The following is a 25,830-nucleotide window of genomic DNA, read 5'->3' as shown; positions in this document are numbered from 1 at the left end:
GTGTGCCCTGCATTACTGGGAGCTGACCCATGAGACTGCACAAGAGGTCAGAGGCTGAGAGGCTTGTGCTGAGCTCTGCTTGGTGGAGCTCATATTATACGCTTCTCAGGTCCATGGAGGACAGCAACAGCAGCTACCTCATCATGGGAGGGTTTTTAATCAGAGGCAGCGCTGAGCCTGTCAGGGCTCCTACAGAGTAAGGTGCAGAGGGACAAATACAGGCTAGATAAATCTAGCTCTTGGCACAATTCTTATCAGCGGCCATCGCAAAGGGCAACCCTCCCATTACATGGCATGTTAGTACATGAGTGATCAGTGTGGTGGCGCTGGGTGGAGGGATATACCGCACCGGTCACTAATATCCTGCTCGCAGCACAGGATGTTCCCACCAGGAGGCGGCGTGGAGAACAGGTAATGCTGATCACATAATATGGCGCTGGGTCCCTACCTGAGCGGCCTGAACGTTCAGCGTATCGTACGACAGGGTCCGGTTCTCCCAGTTCTTGGTGCGGAGACATTTCTGGCTTCCATTGACCGGGCTGGAGGAGAAGACAGACGTGTTAGGAGGCTGTGATATAATAAGGCCTGAAGGAAGCCCACCGCCAACTGATAGCTCAGGGTCCCCCAGAGCTGCCCCGCACCCCTACATGTACCTGGGCAGCTGCAGGACTGTGCAGTCCCCCCAGTCTCCATGTCAGAAGGCCCCCCCCCCGCACAGATCCTCCTATTACCCCCTGTATGGGGTCCTCCATCTATCCTCTTATAGATCTGTATTATGACTAGAAGCATTTATATATGGGGGCCCTAGAGTTACACAGAGATGTGCGGAGGAAGAACACAGGGCGCAGAACGTACAGAGGGACCGGTGATGGTGGATTCCAGCGGGGGAGGATGAGGATGTACGTACTGAAGGGGATGAGGAGGACATCTTGCCTCTGTAGATCCAGTTTGTGTAGGGGGCTCATTAAGCAGCGGTCGATCGCTGGTTAGTGAGCCCTGTAATGTCGCTGGCCCGAACGCCTGCCCGCCACCACCACCACCGCCAAATCCCCTCGGTACCATGCATGGGGTTGAACGTGATCACATCCACTCGCCGACCACCGAATCATTTCTTTTCCCTTCGGAAATAAGTCAGTCTAAACTCCGCCGAAGAAGGGGCGGGTGCTGAGGTCATGTGACATCAGCCACCCACCAGGCATTGGCTCGCCCACATGCCCAGGGGAATGCCCAGCGTTGTCATGGGGACTCCCCTTAATCGTTCCCCGGATCCGGCCCCTGTCCGTTGGAGTGTGGAACTCGCCGAAGCCACTCGCTCCCGGGACATCCACACGTGCAAATACATGCTTAGACCCCCCCCCACCTACCATCAGAACGGAGCCAAATTTGTACACACACACACACACACACACACCTGAGGAAAATCACACACACACACACACACACCCCTGAGGAAAATCATACACACACACACACACACACCTGGGGAAAATCATACACACACACCTGAGGAGAAATCATACACACACACACACACCTGGGGAAAATCATACACACACACACACACACACACACCCCTGAGGAAAATCATACACACACACACACACACCTGGGGAAAATCATACACACACACCTGAGGAGAAATCATACACACACACACACACCTGGGGAAAATCATACACACACACACACACACACACCTGGGGAAAAATCACACACACACACACACACACACACACCTGAGGAAAATCACACACACACACACACACACACACACACACACACCCCCCTGAGGAAAATCATACACACACACACACACACCTGGGGAAAATCATACACACACACCTGAGGAGAAATCATACACACACACACACACACACCTGGGGAAAATCATACACACACACACCTGAGGAAAATCATACACACACACACACACACACACCTGGGGAAAAATCACACACACACACACACACAGACACACACCCCTGAGGAAAAATCACACACACACACCTGAGGAAAATCATACACATCACATGACCAGGGCCCCCGATACCACATGACCATAGAGCAGAGTAACCTGGTCACCGAGTGCAGACATATATATATCCACAAACAGTGCCGCAATGCTCTGCAGGATATAAATCACTATAGAAGCATCAGTTGGCAAACAAGAGCAATGCTCTGCAGGAAGCTCAGTGATTTAATAATTTGCAGGATGTATCACTATTTTTTATTTATTAACAGTTTCTTATATAGCGCACACATATTCCGCAGCGCTGTACAGAGTATAGTTGAACATTCACATCAGTCCCTGCCCCAGTGGAGCTTACAATCTATATTCCCTACCACATGTACACGCACACAGATATTCTAGGGTTAATTTTGTTGGAAGCCAATTGACCTACCTGTCAGGGGGTAGATGGGACAGAGCTACGTTCTGCAAATCACTAGAGAGGTCAGTAATGTAATAATCTGCAGGATATATCACTATGTAGCTGCCAGGGGGTAGATGGGACAGAGCGATGTTCTGCAGATCACTAGAGAAGTCAGTAATGTAATACTCTGCGGGATATATCACTATGTACCTGTCAGGGGGTAGATGGGACAGAGCGATGTTCTGCAGATCACTAGAGAGGTCAGTAATGTAATAATCTGCAGGATATATCACTATGTAGCTGCCAGGGGGTAGATGGGACAGAGCGATGTTCTGCAGATCACTAGAGAAGTCAGTAATGTAATACTCTGCAGGATATATCACTATGTACCTGTCAGGGGGTAGATGGGACAGAGCGATGTTCTGCAGATCACTAGAGAGGTCAGTAATGTAATAATCTGCAGGATATATCACTATGTAGCTGCCAGGGGGTAGATGGGACAGAGCGATGTTCTGCAGATCACTAGGTCAGTAATGTAATAATCCGCAGGGGGATGCGGTCATTTGGTCTACTGCATTATGGTAGAAAGTCATTAGGTCGAATCCATTAGGTCGACATGCTAAAAGGTCGACATGACTCTAGGTCGACATGGGAAAAGGTCGACATGATTCTAGGTCGAAAGGTCATTAGTTCGACAGGTCATTAGTTCGACAAGGTCATTAGTTCGACATTGTCTATGTCGACATTCACAAGGTCGACATGGGGTTTTTCACTGTTTTTTGAGCCAACATGTGCCGACAGGCGGTATTTCATGCCCTACCATCCACTAGGGCGTGGTGGGAGAATAAAATAGTGTGCCGAGCGTAGCGAGGCACCGTGCCCGACGCATAGCGAGCGCAGCGAGCGATGCGAGGGGATGCAGTGCACTTTAAACTGTGTCCATGTCGACTGTGTTGACATTCAGGTAAAAAAACAGTGAAAAACCCCATGTCGACCTTGTGAATGTCGACATAGACAATGTCGAACTAATGACCTTGTCGAACTAATGACCTGTCGAACTAATGACCTTTCGACCTAGAATCATGTCGACCTTTTCCCATGTCGACCTAGAGTCATGTCGACCTTTTACCATGTCGACCTTATGGATTCGACCTAATGACTTTCTACCATGATGCAGTAGACCAAATGATCCCAACCCTCTGCAGGATATATCACTATGAATAAGAAGCACTGCTGTGTGTTATAATGTGAATAAGGGGCTCCACCTTATTGGGGGAGGGGTGGCAGGGAAAGAACCACTTTTAGCCCTGTTATATATAAAGAAATGATAGCAGAAGTATGTTTACAATGATAGGATGGTGGCGATGCCAGTGGGTGACGAAGCTGGCACTATTACCTAGGGTGGGATGTACTAAAGAGAAATGCCAGAAAACCTCAGTTTGGCGACTCCCCTGTTATAACCCTGTATTTGCCCCTGGTAGGGGTGAGAGCTGGGCAGGCGGAGGCGGTGTGTAGATTCATACAGAAGTAGGAGCCAATAAATAGTCACAACCCTGTAACATCCCAGGTCTGTAGTGCGGTGATACTGGTCTAATAACTGTCAGGGTAGCACTGAACAGTGTAGTTACTTATGGCACCTAACTCCTCCCAGGACCGCTGGGACCTTGGGTGTGTGACAGTGTATGGGCATTTCTGATGCATATGCCAACTTGATCACACCAAGGGGCAGATGTATTAAGCCTTAACAAGAGATAAATGCAAGGGTGATAAGGAGAGATAAACATCCAGCCAATCACCTGCTAATACCCCTTTTACACCGCTGAAAAATCCGGGTCAGCGGCGGGTCAGACCCGGATCTTCGGCCGTGTAAATCCCTAACGCCGTGTCCCTTTACACGGGACTTCTACCCAGGTCCTGACCTGGGTAGAACACGGCTAGGACCTGGGTAGAGGGCGGTGTAAATGGAAACGCCGGGTCGGATGACCCGGCTCCCATTTACATGAATGGGGAACGTCCAACCTGCGGACCGCAGCGTCCGCAGGTTGGACGGATTGTCAGTCTGACACTGACAGCCGGCGTTGCTGTCTGCTATACTCTGCAGACAGCAGCGGCGGCGGGGGAGGGAGGTGAACGGATGCCTGTGTGCGGCATCCATTCACCTCCTGTCCAATGGCGGGGGGGTGCGCGCGGGGACTGGGGGACAGCCTAGCAGCTTACCTTAGTGCTGGGCTGCCCCCAGCAGCGTTCCGGGTACGGCGGCGTCGATCGGCGCTTGAAGATGACATCGCGCTGTCATCTTCAAGCGCCGGGAAGGGGCGGGAGGGGGGTGCGGGCGTTTAAGCCCATCCGGTGTAAATGCCCCTAAACGCCGGGTCGCACCCGGCTTCAACCAGGGTCCAAAAAGCCGGGTGCGACCCGGCGTTTTGGTTTAAAGGGGTATAACTGCCATGTTACAGGCTGTGTTTGAAAAAAGTCAGTTAGGAGGTGATTGGCTGGACGTTTATCTCTCCTTATCACCCTTGCATTTATCTCTTGTTAAGGCTTAATACATCTGCCCCCAAGGCCCATGCCGCGACCGCACTTCCCCATGCCGTGACCGCACTTCCGCACCTCGCCATGCCGTGACCGCACTTCCGCACCTCGCCATGCCGTGACCGCACTTCCCCATGCCGTGCCCCGCACTTCCCATGCTACTTCCTGTACTTGTATGTATAGTGATCATGCAGCACGCGTGTCCCGTACACGTCCTGCACCGTACAGTCACAATGGGGCGTATTTACCTGATCTTTCTCAGCCTGGGGGCTCCAGACATCCTGCGCAAGGATCACACTAGGTAACCGGAGGGCCGAGGGTCACCTGGGTGCAGGGAAGAGACATCGCAGGAATCCCCCCCAATCCATCAGTTATCCTGTTCACTCTCCATTACTCACCGGTACTCAGTGTACCTCATTACAGCATGTACACGTACTCACTGATACGCGGAGCACTTACTCACCAACACCTCATTACAGCATGTACACGTACTCACTGATACCCACTCACTGATACGCGGAGCACTTACTCACCAACACCTCATTACAGCATGTACACGTACTCACTGATACCCAGAGTACTCGGAGCACTTACTCACTAACTCCTCATTACAGCATGTACACGTACTCACTGATACCCAGAGTACGCGGAGCACTGACTCCTCATTACAGCATGTAAACGTACTCACTGATACCCACTCACTGATACGCAGAGCACTTACTCACTAACACCTCATTACAGCATGTACACGTACTCACTGATACCCACTCACTGATACGCGGAGCACTTACTCACTAACTCCTCATTACAGCATGTACACGTACTCAGTGATACCCACTCACTGATACGCGGAGCACTTACTCACCAACACCTCATTACAGCATGTACACCTACTCACTGATACCCACTCACTGATACGCGGAGCACTTACTCACCAACACCTCATTACAGCATGTACACGTACTCACTGATACGTGGAGCACTTACTCACTAACTCCTCATTACAGCATGTACACGTACTCACTGATACCCAGAGTACGCGGAGCACTTACTCACTGACTCCTCATTACAGCATGTAAACGTACTCACTGATACCCACTCACTGATACGCAGAGCACTTACTCACTAACACCTCATTACAGCATGTAAACGTACTCACTGATACCCAGAGTACTCGGAGCACTTACTCACTGACTCCTCATTGCAGCATGTACACGTACTCACTGATACCCAGAGTATGCGGAGCACTTACTCACTGACTCCTCATTACAGCATGTAAACGTACTCACTGATACCCACTCACTGATACGCAGAGCACTTACTCACTAACACCTCATTACAGCATGTACACGTACTCACTGATACCCACTCACTGATACGCAGAGCACTTACTCACTAACACCTCATTACAGCATGTAAACGTACTCACTGATACCCAGAGTACTCGGAGCACTTACTCACTGACTCCTCATTGCAGCATGTACACGTACTCACTGATACCCAGAGTATGCGGAGCACTTACTCACTGACTCCTCATTACAGCATGTACACGTACTCACTGATACCCAGAGTACGCGGAGCACTTACTCACTGACTCCTCATTACAGCATGTACACGTACTCACTGATACCCAGAGTACTCAGAGCACTTACTCACTGACTCCTCATTACAGCATTTACACGTACTCACTGATACCCAGAGCACTTACTCACTGACTCCTCATTACAGCATATACACGTACTCACCGGTACACAGAGTACTTACTCACATTAGGTATACAGCTTGCAATGCGGATGTGTGACCCCGAGTGATCTGAATAAATAGATGGTGCAGGCAGCCAATTGTCACTACATTGTGTACAATCATAAACATCTCCCCGTGTGTATGCACCAAAACACTAACATACAGATACCAGCCAATCAGCTCATAACGGACAATAACATATAGATACCAGCCAATCAGCTCATAACGGACAGTAACATACAGATACCAGCCAATCAGCTCATAACGGACAGTAACATACAGATACCAGCCAATCGGCTCATAGCGGACAGTAACATACAGATACCAGCCAATCCGCTCATAGCGAACAGTAACATACAGATATCAGCCAATCCGCTCATAGCGGACAGTAACATACAGATATCAGCCAATCGGCTCATAGCGGACAGTAACATACAGATATCAGCCAATCGGCTCATAGCGGACAGTAACATACAGATACCAGCCAATCGGTTCATAGCGGACAGTAACATACAGATACCAGGCAATCAACTCATAGCGGACAGTAACATACAGATACCAGGCAATCAGCTCATAGCAGACAGTAACATACAGATACCAGGCAATCAGCTCATAGCGGACTGTAACACACAGATACCAGGCAATCAGCTCATAGCGGACAGTAACACACAGATACCAGGCAATCAGCTCATAGCGGACAGTAACACACAGATACCAGACAATCAGCTCATAGCGGACAGTAACATACAGATACCAGCCAATCAGCTCATAGCGGACAGTAACATACAGATACCAGCCAATCAGCTCATAGCGGACAGTAACATACAGATACCAGCCAATCAGCTCATAGCGGACAGTAACACACAGACACCAGCCAATCAGCTCATAGCTGACAGTAACACACAGATACCAGCCAATCAGCTCATAGCGGACAGTAACATAACAGCTAGCATCTGATTTTCTGCTACTTTATCTCTCTCCATTCTTTGAAAAATCTCCATTATATATAGTACTGTCACCATTACACACACACAGGGCCTAATTCAGACCTGATCGGAGTCAAATTCGTCTCTGTTCCGATGGTGGAACTAGACAGTGAATATTCACTGCCTCGCAAGCAGGTCTGAATCAGGCTCACTGCCTCGCAAGCAGGTCTGAATCAGGCTCACTGGTTTCACACAACACTTAGGTGATGCAGTTCAGACACTCAATTACACATTAACACTACTCACTATTACACATTAACACTATTCACTAGCACACACTCACTATATTACACATTAACACTATTCAGTATCACACACTCACTAACACAATCACAATATTCACTGGTACACAATCACGATCACACATTATTACCACTCACTAGCAGACAATCACTATCACACATTACCAATCACTAGCACACATTATTACTTCACACTAGCACACAATCACCATCACACATTGGCCCTTATTCTGATCGGTGCGGCCGGAGCCGATTATGCGGCCAGGACCGTGCGTGCGAAACCCCGCCTTCCATACGGATCGCCAACTCCGTCCGTATGCGGTAAGAAGCTGTCCGAACGGACCGCACGTGTATTTTTCACGGAATACGCCTCCTCCATCTAAGGGAACCTCCCCCTTCATTCGATGGTCGCAGACCATCGAATGCAGGACCGAGTGCTCCACCAGCACCCGCAACCTCAGACCACACGGACATTTTTCCGTGCAAAAGCAGGGATCTGGGCGGGCAGCTGACATCCGGCGATGTCATATGTCCGCCCCCTACACGTGCGTCACGGCCGCATTACCATACGTACGCCCAGCGTTTGCACGGGAACGCCCATGAAACGCGGGGCTTATGCATATGGTAATGAGCCCAAACAGCCCTTCACGCCCCTCTCCACCCCCTGTTCGGAGTGTTCACATTTCATGCGGGATTTGGCCGTACGCCCCGCTCGCACATGCGCAGAGACAAAACATCGGCGGGCCGAACGCACGCGGATATATCCGCACCGATCAGAATAAGGGCCATTATTACTACTCACTATCAGACAATCACTATCACACCTTATTACCACTCACTAGCACACATTATTACCACTCACTAGCACACATTATTACCACTCACTAGCACACCTTATTACCACTCACTAGCACACAATCACTATCACACATTATTACCACTCACTATCACACAATAACTAGCACACATTATTACCACTCACTAGCACACATTATTACCACTCACTAGCACACATTATTACCACTCACTAGCACACATTATTACCACTCACTAGCACACATTATTACCACTCACTAGCACACATTATTACCACTCACTAGCACACATTATTACCACTCACTAGCACACATTATTACCACTCACTAGCACACATTATTACCACTCACTATCACACAATAACTAGCACACATTATTACCACTCACTAGCACACATTATTACCACTCACTAGCACACATTATTACCACTCACTAGCACACATTATTACTACTCACTATCAGACAATCACTAGCACACCTTATTACCACTCACTAGCACACATTATTACTTCACACTAGCACACAATCACTAGCACACATTATTACCACTCACTAGCACACATTACCACTCACTAGCACACATTATTACCACTCACTAGCACACATTATTACCACTCACTAGCACACATTATTACCACTCACTAGCACACATTATTACCACTCACTAGCACACATTATTACCACTCACTAGCACACATTATTACCACTCACTAGCACACATTACCACTCACTAGCACACATTATTACCACTCACTAGCACACATTATTACCACTCACTAGCACACATTATTACCACTCACTAGCACACAGTGGGGCAGTTGTATTAATCTGCCTATAACGTTTGGCGAATAACGAGTCCCGCTTCTTCAGCATAACGTGGGCAAACGTTATAGGCAGATGTATTAAGCAGATAAGGAGAGCCGTTATCCCCAGCGTGAACGGCTCTCCTTATCGGCTCCCTCGCCGCCCCGCACATGCACACTAGCACTCCCCCCCCCCCCGGCCGGCTTTCTGGGCATGCGCGAGATCTCGCTAAAACCGCGAGATCTCCAGCGCAGCCCAAGCCAGTCACAGGGCTAGCGTTGTCCCCACAGTGGGGGATAGGACAACACTAGCCCTGAGCTGGCGAAGCATCCGGGGTGAATTAACGCCTTGAAGGCTGTTAATACATCGCCCCGGCCGTTAATCCCTGGGGGGGATTGCAGGGGACAGCCCTGCCCAGCGTTACTCGGCAGGCTGTCACTAGCGCACGTTAGGTGCGCTAGTGATACATTAGGGAAATCGTTATTTCCCCCCCAGTAAACCAGCGTTAAGTGCATTTTTGCACTTAACGCTGGTTCATACATCTGCCCCATTATTACTACTCACTATCACACATTATTACTAATTCACTATCACACAATCACTATCACACATTATTACCACACACTAGCACACAATGACTATCACACATTATTACTACACACTAGCAGACAATCACTATCACACAATCACTCACACATTACCACACACTAGCACACAATGACTATCACACATTATTACCACACACTAGCACACAATGACTATCACACATTATTACTACACACTAGCAGACAATCACTATCACACAATGACTATCACACATTATTACCACACACTAGCAGACAATCACTATCACACAATCACTATCACACATTACCACACACTAGCACACAATGACTATCACACATTATTACCACACACTAGCACACAATGACTATCACACATTATAACCACACACTAGCAGACAATCACTATCACACAATCACTATCACACATTACCACACACTAGCACACAATGACTATCACACATTATTACCACACACTAGCACACAATGACTATCACACAATCACTATCACACATTATTACCACACACTAGCACACAATCACTATCACACATTATTACTACACACTAGCACACAATCACTATCACACATTATTACCACTCACTAGCACACAATCACTATCACACATATTACCACTCACTATCACACAATCACTATCACACAGTATTACCACTCACTATCACTATCACACCTTATTACCACTCACTAGCAGATGATCATAAATACTCACGCTTCATGACTGTTCTGAGCACCCCCCTAACCCTCCTACAGACGTGTCTCTGCCTCCTGTGTGCCCCTGTCTGGCAGCAGCCGTCCCCTATCCTGTCACAATGTCCCCTGACCTTTTTCATTAGTGGGCTATGTAAAGCTGGACACCTGATCTGGGGACATTGGAAGGCTGTGTCCTGTGCTATATCTAGTACTAGTGTGATCACACTTTACACGTTCACACTCACAGCACCAACATGTACATCGCAGTTAGGCAGTCTCACTGTGTACATACATAGGGCTCTGCCAGACATCTCACCTGTGTACACGGGGTCCCCGCCAGACGTCCCACCTGTGTACACGGGGTCCCCGCCAGACGTCCCACCTGTGCACACGGGGTCCCCGCCAGACGTCCCACCTGTGTACACGGGGTCCCCGCCAGACGTCCCACCTGTGTACACGGGGTCCCCGCCAGACGTCCCACCTCTGCACACGGGGCCCCCGCCAGACATCCCTCCCTTTGCACACGGGGCCCCCGCCAGACATCCCTCCCTATGCACACGGGGCCCCCGCCAGACATCCCTCCCTTTGCACACGGGGCCCCCGCCAGACATCCCTCCCTTTGCACACGGGGCCCCCGCCAGACATCCCTCCCTTTGCACACGGGGCCCCCGCCAGACATCCCTCCCTTTGCACACGGGGCCCCCGCCAGACATCCCTCCCTTTGCACACGGGGCCCCTGCCAGACATCCCTCCCTGTGTAACAGATTATATATGGATGTTTTCCCCGCTTCGGTTTAGGCTGCCACTGAAGTTAAAAGTGAAGGATATCCCAAATCCCTAAGGTAATAAAATATTATAGAACAAAAAAGGTTTTAACTTCAGACGGCGCACAAGTGAAGAAGACAAAGAAGTGTGATAAACAATGTTATCTGAAGGTGATCGTGAAAAATATGTAAAATTATACTTGCATGGTCACCTGTGTGGATACATCATATTTTCATATCGGCATCGTAGAGTCCACAATTGGATATGTTGTTCCAACACATGGAGGAGAAGAGGGCTTATCATAGTGAAGCCAGGTTTAATGCATAAAACAAATACACACATATAAATAAAAGGAATCCAGACAGGGGGGGGGGGGGGGGGGCAAAAGGAACAATTACCAATAGAAGTATCAGAACTGGTTTTTAAGCAGGTCATGCATATGTTTATCAATAGTCACCAGTCCAATGCCCGGGTGTCAGGTCTGGGACAATAGTAAATGGCAGCGATCCTTAAGTCCTCCTAGTCTGGTTGCTCTGTGCCACAAAAACTGCTCCATCGCATTTCGACCCTCCTTCCTTGGGGTCTTTATCTAGATAGCCTTGATAAAGACCCTAAGGAAGGAGGGTCGAAACGCGTTGGCGCAGTTTTTGGAGCTTAAAAACCAGTTCTGATACTTCTATTGGTAATTGTTCCTTTTGCCCCCCCTGTCTGGATTCCTTTTATTTATATGTGTGTATTTGTTTTATGCATTAAACCTGGCTTCACTATGATAAGCCCTCTTCTCTTCCATGTGTTGGAACAACATATTCAGTTGTGGACTCTACGATGCCGATATGAAAATATGATGTATCCACACAGGTGACCATGGAAGTATAATTTTACATATTTTTCACGATCACCTTCAGATAACATTGTTTATCACACTTATTTGTCTTCTTCACTTGTGCGCCGTCTGAAGTTAAAACCTTTTTGTTCTATAATATCCCTCCTTGTGTGTCCATCAGACACATGGCTTTTCTCAGGGGCCAGTTCCGAACTCAGCTTTCACTCACTGTCAGCAGGTAGAGATGGCTGTGAAGAGGTTACTGCAACCAGAGAGAAGCCTGGGTAATGCTATATGAGGATGGCGTTATTATCACAGGGCTTCCTCATATGTTTTTATTAGTAAATTCTCCTCCCTTGTGTAATGTTCTCTATTTCATTCTAATTCCCTACGAGGCCAATAAGACTAGGGGCCCAATTCAGACCCGTTCATTGGGCTGCATATTATGATGCGCACGGATCATACTGCGCATGCATCTACTTTTTCAATGGCCGTATACAAGGTGATTGAGGTGGCGGCGTTTGGGGGTGGCACCCGGCCTTTTCATGGGAGTGTCAGGGTGGAGGTGTGGAGACATGGTTTCAGGGAAGATCTACGATTGGGTCTGAATCAGGCCCTATACCTCACTTCCACCATACTGTCACAGTGGCACTAATTTCCCCGTTGCTACAGAGGCAGATTTTCCACAAGGGAACTTAGACCATCCAAAACATTCCCAGAGGAGCATAGCAGGTCTATCACGTGGCGCAATGACAGCACATGGACCCGCCCACACTACCAAATTCAGTACAGGCGGGGTTACAGGACAAGTCATTGCAGAACCACAGTCAAGGGCGGATTTAGGGGTGAGGGCGCCCGTAGGCACAACAATAATGGCCGCCCCCCTGCCTAATTGTATTATTTTTATTGATTAGTAATAAGCCCTCATTTAATGATTGCCCATTTAATATAATAATAAAAAAGCCAACAACTGTAACATTTTTTTATTATGTATACATATTTACTAAGTAGGACAACTTACAGGGGCAGTATCTGCATGTCCTATTCATTTACACTCTATTCTGGATGGAATATGGTACCGTACAGTGGATATTTTGCAGTTACTGGTACATTTCAGGCTGACAGTACTATCACATGTATCCAGGTGCCGCCCCCAAACATGTGCCGCCCCTAGGCACGTGACTCACGTGCCTAATGGGAAATTCGGCACTGACCACAGTGCGCTATATGTAATACACCATACGGCAGAGCTCACCGGGGAACCAGTGTTCGCGAAAACCCCACAAAAAAGTGGGTCCCGGGGACTCTTCATGTTTAAAAATTGGGGTCCTACCTGACCTTTTCTGGGTCCCAACATAAATGAAGGTTCTAATATCATCTGACAACTTAGAAATAAAAGGAAGGAAGGTAAACAGTTTTATAAAGCAGTAAGCTTTATTACAATAAACTTATAGATTACTCTGCATAGCCTCCTCCTCTACCCCTCCACACAGCATGATTAGCTAGAGCAGGGCCCAGCTGCCTAATAACACACACACACAGATGATGACACAGCCCTATAGCAGCCTCCTCTCCCCCACCCCCCAGCAGAATGTACTGTATATAGTGTTAGTGTGCCACCCCCCAGCAGAATGCACTGTATATAGTGTTAGTGTGCCACCCCCCAGCAGAATGCACTGTATATAGTGTTAGTGTGCCACCCCCCAGCAGAATGCCCAGTATATAGTGTTAGTGTGCCACCCCCCAGCAGAATGCCCAGTATATAGTGTTAGTGTGCCACCCCCCAGCAGAATGCCCAGTATATAGTGTTAGTGTGCCACCCCCCAGCAGAATGCCCAGTATATAGTGTTAGTGTGCCACCCCTCAGCAGAATGCCCAGTATATAGTGTTAGTGTGCCACCCCCCAGCAGAATGCCCAGTATATAGTGTTAGTGTGCCACCCCCCAGCAGAATGCCCAGTATATAGTGTTAGTGTGCCACCCCCCAGCAGAATGCCCAGTATATAGTGTTAGTGTGCCACCCCCCACAATGCCCAGTACGTAGTGTGCCACCCCCCACAATGCCCAGTACGTAGTGTGCCACCCCCCACAATGCCCAGTACGTAGTGTGCCACCCCCCACAATGCCCAGTACGTAGTGTGCCACCCCCCACAATGCCCAGTACGTAGTGTGCCACCCCCCACAATGCCCAGTACGTAGTGTGCCACCCCCCACAATGCCCAGAACGTAGTGTGCCACCCCCCACAATGCCCAGTACGTAGTGTGCCACCCCCCACAATGCCCAGTACGTAGTGTGCCACCCCCCACAAAGTGTGCCACCCACCACAATGCCCAGTACGTAGTGTGATACCCACCACAATGCCCAGTACGTAGTGTGCCACCCACCACAATGCCCAGTACGTAGTGTGCCACCCACCACAATGCCCAGTACGTAGTGTGCCACCCACCACGTAGTGTGCCACCCACCACAATGCCCAGTACGTAGTGTGCCACCCACCACAATGCCCAGTACGTAGTGTGCCACCCACCACAATGCCCAGTACGTAGTGTGCCACCCACCACAATGCCCAGTACGTAGTGTGCCACCCACCACAATGCCCAGTACGTAGTGTGCCACACACCACAATGCCCAGTACGTAATGTGCCACACACCACAATGCCCAGTACGTAAGGTGCCACACACCACAATGCCGTCAGTTGATAATGTCACACCATAATGCCCAACATTGTGTCACACACACAGTAATGTAATGCATTGCCTGCTTATAATACACATAATAGGTATAACAGTGTGTACATGATGTTGCTGGCATTGGATGCATGTGCAGTACTGCTTGTACCTACTGCGGGACTCAGCGCTGACTGTGGGAGAGCTGCCTGGCCTACACATAATACCCCAGCTGTCAGCCTGGACACAGGGAACGGTCACAGTCACCCAGTGCCCATGGTATAGGGAATGAACTACCTCTGCTGCAGAGGAGTGGGCACTGTGACTGTGCACAAAGTACTCACATGTTACATCCCCATGCGGCAGCCTTCTCCTCCTTGCAAGGCCAGTCAGCCAGCGCCCGACTGTGTGATGCGTGAGCAGTGCACGTTCCCTCCTCTGCGGCCGCATCACAGAGCGGGAAAACAGATCCCTCCGCCCTAGCCTAGCTACAATTACACAGCGTGCCGCGCATACCGATGCAACCAGACCGCGTCCCAGGGGACGCAGGCAGAAACAAAAACTGAGTCCCTGCTGCTCAAAAGCGGGTAAAATACTCGCTATAGCGAGTATTTGCGAACCCTGGGAACAGAAGCATCTTACGGACAGGACACCGTACGGCAGAGCTGACCGGGGAACAGAAGCATCTTACGGACAGGACACCGTACGGCAGAGCTCACCGGGGAACAGAAGCATCTTACGGACAGGACGCCGTACGGCAGAGCTCATGGGGGAACAGAAGCATCTTACGGACAGGACACCGTACGGCAGAGCTCACCGGGGAACAGAAGCATCTTACGGACAGGACACCGTACTGCAGAGCTCACGGGGGAACAGAAGCATCTTACGGACAGGACACCGTACGGCAGAGCCCAGGGGGGAACAGAAGCATCTTACGGACGTGACACCGTACGGCAAAGCCCACGGGGGAACAGAAGCATGTTACGGACGTGACACCGTACGGCAGAGCTCACAGGTGTACAGAAGCATCTTACGGATAGGACGCCGTATGGCAGAGCTCACCGGGGAACAGAAGCATCTTAGAGACAGGACACCATACGGCAGAGCTCACCGGGGAACAGAAGCATCTTACAGACATGACGCCGTACAGCAGAGCTCACCGGGGAACAGAAGCATCTTACGGATAGTACGCCGTATGGCAGAGCTCACCGGGGAACAGAAGCATCTTACGGACAGGGCACTGTACGGCAGAGCTCACCAGGGAACAGAAGCATCTTACGGACAGGACACCGTACGGCAGAGCTCACCGGGGAACAGAAGCATCTTACGGACAGGACACCGTACGGCAGAGCTCACCGGGGAACAGAAGCATCTTACGGACATGACGCCGTACGGCAGAGCTCACCGGGGAACAGAAGCATCTTACAGACATGACGCCGTACAGCAGAGCTCACCGGGGAACAGAAGCATCTTACAGACGTGACACCGTACAGCAGAGCTCACCGGGGAACAGAAGCATCTTAGAGACAGGACACCGTATGGCAGAGCTCACCGGGGAACAGACGCATCTTACGGACATGACGCCGTACGGCAGAGCTCACCGGGGAACAGAAGCATCTTACAGACATGACGCCGTACAGCAGAGCTCACCGGGGAACAGAAGCATCTTACAGATAGTACGCCGTATGGCAGAGCTCACCGGGGAACAGAAGCATCTTACGGACAGGGCACTGTACGGCAGAGCTCACCAGGGAACAGAAGCATCTTACGGACAGGACACCGTACGGCAGAGCTCACCGGGGAACAGAAGCATCTTACGGACAGGACACCGTACGGCAGAGCTCACCGGGGAACAGAAGCATCTTACGGACATGACGCCGTACGGCAGAGCTCACCGGGGAACAGAAGCATCTTACAGACATGACGCCGTACAGCAGAGCTCACCGGGGAACAGAAGCATCTTACAGACGTGACACCGTACAGCAGAGCTCACCGGGGAACAGAAGCATCTTAGAGACAGGACACCGTATGGCAGAGCTCACCGGGGAACAGACGCATCTTACGGACATGACGCCGTACGGCAGAGCTCACCGGGGAACAGAAGCATCTGACAGACAGGACACTGTACAGCAGAGCTCACTGGGGAACAGAAGCATCTTACAGACATGACGCCGTACGGCAGAGCTCACCGGGGAACAGAAGCATCTTACAGACATGACGCAGTACAGCAGAGCTCACTGGGGAACAGAAGCATCTTACGGACAGGACACCGTATGGCAGAGCTCACCGGGGAACAGAAGCATCTTACAGACATGACGCCGTACAGCAGAGCTCACCGGGGAACAGAAGCATCTTACAGACATGACGCCGTACAGCAGAGCTCACCGGGGAAAGAGGTATGTGCCAATACTGGACTGTGACATTTTTGCAGCAACCCTTCTGAGACGACAGATTAGACATTACACAGACACACAATAGGAGTGCACAGGAGACTCAGCGCTGGCAGGACGCCCTCATTGTGTGTGGGGCGAGTACTGATATTCACTAAGGTGACAGGTCACAGAGCGATGCCAGGTTCCCATGGTGATGTTCTCCTATCATCTCCGTCCCGTCCTGCAAGTCTCCATACTTTCCCCACTATGGGGCCTATTTATCAAAAGGATATTCCGCGAAAACACCCGATTTTGTTCAGCAACTCTGGAACAACACTAGCCTACGCTAGGAAGGACTCCCAGAGCCGGTGTCACCATTTGTGCCATCTTGGGCAACTCCTGGCAAAATCTGCACCTTATCCAATCTCCCTCTGGGTGACCATTTGGGGATCCAATTTACCCTCTATGGACCCATAAAACAGACTATCCAGGACACTTCATACTCTATGGTTGGTAGGGGGGCCGTGAAATTGGGATTTATTCATTTCATCGGTTTTATTTCTTAATGCTGGCGATCTGGCCACTTTTAGTGTTCTTAGTAAATGTATCTGGAATAGATTAATCAGTCTTTAATTGTTTTAGCGCTGATTATTTTCTGGCTTTTCATCTTACTATTCCGCCATTACCAATATAATTTTCAAGTACCCCTAACGGTCTGCAGAGTAACCCAAGAGGTAAATGTACCCCAGGATGGGAGGCACTGCCCTACGGGCAGTCAGTGGCACTGCCCGGGGCAAATACACATTGTATGCAAGCTAAGAGTGTCGGCTGTGATTAGTAGGCACACGGGTGTGCCTGGGCACGGTGCCAGCACCCACAAACAAGATCACATGGTGTGAACGCTCCCACAAACAGGTCATACTGTGCGTGTCAGAGTGTCCTGAATGCTGATTGGTGGTGTCTGTATGCTGTATGTAAGCCCCCTTACAATAACCCCTGGCAACGAATATGGCAAAGCCATAGCTGCTATGTATTGTTGGTAACTGTATGGCGAGAGGCCCCCCCTCCCGGTGCGGGCTGCCCTGTGTGTTCTGCAGGAGGAGCAGTGTAATGGAAGGTGTGGGAGGAGTTTGCTGTGCAGTATAGCGCTGTACACATACCCTCCAACCATAGGCGAATCTAGAATTATGGTAGACATAACAGCAGGGGGACCTTTGTGCGGTGTAGCCTCATGGGAAGGAGGCGTGTCATCACAAAAAGGGGTGTGGTATTACACTTTAGACCATACACAGTAATGCCCATTACACATTTTAGCAAACTCCGTAATACCCATTACACATAAAGCCACACACCATAATGCCAATTACACATAAGGCCACACACCATGATGCCCATTACACATTGTGCCACACATCATTGTTACCATATAGGCATATAGATATTGTTTTATACCATCATTAATGTAATGTGATTTTAACCATAGTATATTATATGTATGTGTATATAAACATAGGAATAGCTTAATAATTAGGATATCAGAGTTTAATGTTTAGACATCGTAGTATAGCTTTTGGGTTTACTAAATAATATAAATGAGCACTTTGTAACATATCAAATGCAACTGAATTCATTTAGGAGACAAAATGTCTTAGGCATACTGTTAAGCAGATAGAGTGTTGTTACCCTCCCCAGATAAATTGATAAATCATATAGTACTTTGTATGCCTGATAGAGAGGGTCAAGGCAGATGTGCATACAATTGGCTTCAGGATGTGTTTGGGAGTCACAAAACCCCCTGTGCCCAGGATTTAAGTTTTATGACAGGACAGGTCAAGGAAACAACCCTTTTGTTCACAGCCTGAGCAAACAGATCCTTGATTAACCTTAAGGAAGACTAGATTTTATGACACCTTGAGTCTTGGGAACCAAAATTATTCCATGGGAACAGGCAACTTCAATCAGTGAATCTGTGATATAAGGAAAGAGACAGATAGATCAGACACACACACACACTGACACACATACAGACGCACATGGACAGTCAGTGAGTTCAGATCAGAGGGACGGCTGTGAAGGAATGGGCTGGAGTGTTGGTTACAGGTAGCTATTGATATTCACTGGTCACTATGACCATGTAACTTGTAAGTATATAATTTATGTCAGTATCGTAGCAGTCTAAGTCTGTCAATTGTTTTAATGTCATTTTATGTAATATAAGCAAGGAGGCGTATATAAATATATATATAATAGCGTATACATCAATTACTGTGTTAATGTATTCTGTAATGGTTTGTTTTGCCTGTAAATAAATATCAGACTTTCTGAGCTAAAATTACAAGTCTTGAACTCTCATATTTGGGGAATCAAATTATGACAAGTACTCTGCATATTGTATTGTAAAGTCTATTAGAATATAATTGCAGACGTCAAATATATATGTTATTATATCAATACCAGATATAATAAATATATTTTATATAATATTTCAATCTCAATAATTATTATTGGGATAAGAGAGATATATGATTCCTAAAACTCAATATCATGATGCCCATTACATACTATATAACAAACCGTACCCATTACAAACAAACAAACAAACAAATGTGTACCCATTACACATGATGCCGCACACCATAGTACCCATTACACATGATGCCACACACCATAGTACCCATTACACATGATGCCGCACACCATAGTACCCGTTACACATGATGCCGCACACCATAGTACCCATTACACATGATGCCGCGCACCATAGTACCCATTACACATGATGCCGCGCACCATAGTACCCATTACACATGATGCCGCGCACCATAGTACCCATTACACATGATGCCGCGCACCATAGTACCCATTACACATGATGCCGCGCACCATAGTACCCATTACACATGATGCCGCGCACCATAGTACCCATTACACATGATGCCACGCACCATAGTACCCATTACACATGATGCCGCACACATAATGCCCCTTACACATGATCTTGCACACCGTAATGCCCCTTACACATGATGCTGCACACCGTAATGCCCCTTACACATGATGCTGCACACCGTAATGCCCCTTACACATAATGCCGCACACATAATGTCCCTTACACATGATGCTGCACACATAATGCCCCTTACACATGATGCTGCACACAGTAATGCCCCTTACACATTAAGCGACACATTATGCGTAATGCCCCCACATACCGCCACTTGTAGCGTCCCTTAAGCAATGCCCCCAAAAGTGCGACTTACTGTAAATTTTTATATGAGCCTTTGCTGCTGCTGCAGGGAGAGATGGAGAGCGGTGCAGCTGCTTCTATGGGGAGAGGAGCAGAGCAGAGCACGCTCCCACTCCCCTCCTGGTGTCCCCCCTGGTGTCCCCTCTAGCCAAGTGGACATTTGAAATTTTGTGCGCGCTGTTGTTGTGCGTGACGTTGGGGGAGCACGCCGGGCGCCGGCACCACATGATTAAAGGGGGGGTGGGCTGAGGTGAAAGCGGGGAGAAGAATTGGAGTGGAAGCTGCAGGGGTGACAGTCATTGACAGCTGGGCAGAGAGCAGGGGGCTGCCCGGCTTTATTCAGAGCACTGCAGGTCACGGCTGTTTGAAATAATACCCCTTTCACAACAGAAAATGCAGGGATTTACCCGGGAATATGGTCCTAGGATCATGGTGTGAGGGGGAGAGACAACCACTCCCCTCTCCCTACCCCCTTAACCAACCAGCTATATATTCGGAACCAACTGACCCATTTACATGAGACCAGTATCATGTGAAGAACTTTTGAGTTGGCTTTGAATGATTTTGGTCCCGTGAAACTGGGCTGTTTGGTTCCAGAGAAATCTGCCCTCAAAAAACATAAAAACAGTCATGAAATTACATTTAAGAAATCCAGTCTGGTATCAGGTTGAAGGCCCAGCGATTTGGGTTCAACTGAGATCAACCTTGAGCTTCAGTGATGCCGAAGGGGGAACTGGCAGCCGTTGAACTGGGTGGGGGTCAGAATTAGCAGGTCCCATGATATCCTATGGGGAAAACGTTCCAGCTTTGCCTGGCAGTATCTCCGGTTCCCAGGGGGCTAGAGACACGGGGCTGGGCTCGTTGGAAAGCCCCCATTTCTCAGCTACAAAATGGGCTAATGGGTGGTCCTGTGCACCCCCAGACCACCCCCTAGATTCGTCTATGCCACCAACATGACCCATTGCATTCGGTGCACAATGCTCTGCTCCTGGATTTTCCCTGTAATGTAATGGCCCCATACATCAGCAATCACAATTAATGGTTTTCCAGATCCAGGGATTTTTTCCCCAGATAAATGGTTTCTCCAATCTATCTGACTTTGCCCACACATTACAGATTTATTTCAGTGATCGCCAGATTTTTCCCATCTAAAGATTGCATCTTCATATCTGGAAATTGCCCATACATCGCCTCAATCGGTTGTCATTTCAGATGTTACTTCTTTTCATAATGTAAATAGAAGAAGACGATGAGACGGGAATGCCCACACATATAAAAAACAACCGCAGATAATACCAGATTAAACAGGTTTAAAAATCTGATTCAGCAATCGATTGGCCATCCCGATCAATTTGGTTTGGGGGCTCATCTACATTTGGATATAAGTCAATTCAAAAGATGTAGCAGTACACACCCACGCTTCTAGGTGCCATGTTAACAATCTCTTTTGACAATTTCTCCATATATGGAACTAGACACGCCCTTTGGGGGGAGCATGACACACCCTCTCAATGGGGCACTGTGCAAAATTCTGCTACCAACTATAATCTCCCTGAAACTAGTTTTCAAAAGTAGGCAAGTATGGATCACCATAAGGTTACTAATATGACATGCACTACACTCTGTGACATCACTTCCTGTCACTGGTGACCACCATAAGGTTACTTATATGACATGCACTACACTCTGTGACATCACTTCCTGCCACTGGTGACCACCATAAGGTTACTTAAATGACATGCACTACACTCCGTGACATCACTTCCTGCCACTGGTGACCACCATAAGGTTACTTATATGACATGCACTACACTCCGTGACATCACTTCCTGCCACTGGTGACCACCATAAGGTTACTTATATGACATGCACTACACTCTGTGACATCACTTCCTGTCACTGGTGACCACCATAAGGTTACTTATATGACATGCACTACACTCTGTGACATCACTTCCTGCCACTGGTGATCACCATAAGGTTACTTATATGACATGCACTACACTCTGTGACATCACTTCCTGTCACTGGTGACCACCATAAGGTTACTTATATGACATGCACTACACTCCGTGACATCACTTCCTGCCACTGGTGACCACCATAAGGTTACTTATATGACATGCACTACACTCCGTGACATCACTTCCTGCCACTGGTGACCACCATAAGGTTACTTATATGACATGCACTACACTCTGTGACATCACTTCCTGCCACTGGTGACCACCATAAGGTTACTTATATGACATGCACTACACTCCGTGACATCACTTCCTGTCACTGGTGATCACCATAAGGTTACTTATATGACATGCACTACACTCCGTGACATCACTTCCTGCCACTGGTGACCACATAAGGTTACTTATATGACATGCACTACACTCCGTGACATCACTTCCTGTCACTGGTGACCACCATAAGGTTACTTATATGACATGCACTACACTCCGTGACATCACTTCCTGCCACTGGTGACCACCATAAGGTTACTTATATGACATGCACTACACTCTGTATATGACATGCACTACACTCTGTGACATCACTTCCTGTCACTGGTGACCACCATAAGGTTACTTATATGACATGCACTACACTCCGTGACATCACTTCCTGTCACTGGTGACCACCATAAGGTTACTTATATGACATGCACTACACTGCGTGACATCACTTCCTGTCACTGGTGACCACCATAAGGTTACTTATATGACATGCACTACACTCCGTGACATCACTTCCTGCCACTGGTGACCACCATAAGGTTACTTATATGACATGCACTACACTCCGTGACATCACTTCCTGCCACTGGTGACCACCATAAGGTTACTTATATGACATGCACTACACTGCGTGACATCACTTCCTGTCACTGGTGACCACCATAAGGTTACTTATATGACATGCACTACACTGCGTGACATCACTTCCTGTCACTGGTGACCACCATAAGGTTACTTATATGACATGCACTACACTCCGTGACATCACTTCCTGCCACTGGTGACCACCATAAGGTTACTTATATGACATGCACTACACTCCGTGACATCACTTCCTGCCACTGGTGACCACCATAAGGTTACTTATATGACATGCACTACACTCCGTGACATCACTTCCTGCCACTGGTGATCACCATAAGGTTACTTATATGACATGCACAACACTCCGTGACATCACTTCCTGTCACTGGTGACCACCATAAGGTTACTTATATGACATGCACTACACTCCGTGACATCACTTCCTGTCACTGGTGACCACCATAAGGTTACTTATATGACATGCACAACACTCCGTGACATCACTTCCTGTCACTGGTGACCACCATAAGGTTACTTATATGACATGCACTACACTCCGTGACATCACTTCCTGCCACTGGTGACCACCATAAGGTTACTTATATGACATGCACTGCACTCCGTGACATCACTTCCTGCCACTGGTGACCACCATAAGGTTACTTATATGACATGCACTGCACTCCGTGACATCACTTCCTGCCACTGGTGACCACCATAAGGTTACTTATATGACATGCACTACACTCCGTGACATCACTTCTTGTCACTGGTGACCACCATAAGGTTACTTATATGACATGCACTACACTCCGTGACATCACTTCCTGTCACTGGTGACCACCATAAGGTTACTTATATGACATGCACTACACTCCGTGACATCACTTCCTGTCACTGGTGACCACCATAAGGTTACTTATATGACATGCACAACACTCTGTGACATCACTTCCTGTCACTGGTGACCACCATAAGGTTACTTATATGACATGCACTACACTCTGTGACATCACTTCCTGTCACTGGTGACCACCATAAGGTTACTTATATGACATGCACAACACTCTGTGACATCACTTCCTGCCACTGGTGACCACCATAAGGTTACTTATATGACATGCACTACACTCCGTGACATCACTTCCTGCCACTGGTGACCACCATAAGGTTACTTATATGACATGCACTACACTCCGTGACATCACTTCCTGCCACTGGTGACCACATAAGGTTACTTATATGACATGCACTACACTCCGTGACATCACTTCCTACCACTGGTGACCACCATAAGGTTACTTATATGACATGCACTACACTCCGTGACATCACTTCCTACCACTGGTGATCACCATAAGGTTACTTAGAGGATTTACAGAGGGAGAGGTGGTTATCCGCACAGGAACCTCATTATATTTGAGGAGGTTAGGACCCCCCCCTAGAGTTGAGTCGAAAGTGGCAACTGCCTTTTGTTCAACTTTTACGGGAGGTGTGCCACCACTGGACAAAAATGAGATACTTTTCTTTCTCTCTGAATAAAGCTATGTCCTTAACGGGTGCACCTAAATGGTCCTTACATAAATAAAATTTAACCTTTATTGTTTATTTTCTAAAACTCAGCGAAATATGACAAACACACACGCAACATTTAAACGTGAACACAGGGGAAGGATAGGTGTGTCGTCATGGATGTACTTAGAATGAATAAATGTGTTAGTATCGTGTCGCTGTATCTATCAGTGGAAGTATAGTGTCCACAGTGGTACAGCAGATTAGGTTTGTGTGTCACAGCACTACTGTCCTATAGGGGATATAGTCCCAGGGAATTCTTCTAGGTAATCTAGACGTCCAGAATTAACTCACATTGCAGAGGTCGTCTTTATGGTTTAGAAAATAAACAATAAAGGTTACATTTTATTTATGTAAGGCCCATTTAGGTGCACCCGTTAAGGACATACTTTTCTTTCTCTCTCAATAAAGCTACTTAGAGGATTTTACTTTGAGTCCCTGAAATTCAGTCCCAAGGACTTTGAGCGTACAGTAAATGAACAATGGCAGGGTAGTTATATTGTGATGTGTTACTAATGGATACTCAGTCCAGTAGCAGGTGAGTCGCTATATAGCAGACCATGCAGTGGCGAGACCGTTGCTAGTTACACTGGATGCAAACATAGTGAAGCTGGGTACACTAGGTTCATTAGATGCCGGGGTATCATAGGTATTGGATGCTGGGGTGTGGCTGCAGCCCTACTGGTTGAGGAGGGGGTTGGGTGAGGCCAGCAACGCAGGGGTGCAGGGTCCTGGCAGGTTCCATGGGATCTTCTAAAATGGTCCAACAAAAATGGCCTCCGCCCTGTTTGACACAGTGCT

At 48.2% G+C, this 25,830-nt stretch overlaps 1 protein-coding gene across 1 annotated transcript in view; it reads right to left on the bottom strand.

The window, feature by feature from the left end:
• Positions 1–25,830, bottom strand: part of NOS3 (nitric oxide synthase 3) — a 119,464-nt gene that overhangs the window by 82,400 nt on the left and 11,234 nt on the right. Inside the window, exon 2 of the mRNA XM_083186549.1 lies at positions 449–539. Coding sequence (XP_083042675.1) covers positions 449–539 — 91 coding nt within the window. The remainder of the gene's footprint in view (positions 1–448; positions 540–25,830) is intronic.

This window comes from Crinia signifera, chromosome 5 (assembly GCF_055691185.1).
Source record: "Crinia signifera chromosome 5, ASM5569118v1, whole genome shotgun sequence".
NCBI classification, from domain to species: Eukaryota; Metazoa; Chordata; class Amphibia; order Anura; family Myobatrachidae; genus Crinia; species Crinia signifera.
The sequence above is the reverse complement of the archived record's forward strand: the minus strand, read 5'-3'. Positions and strand labels throughout refer to the sequence as shown.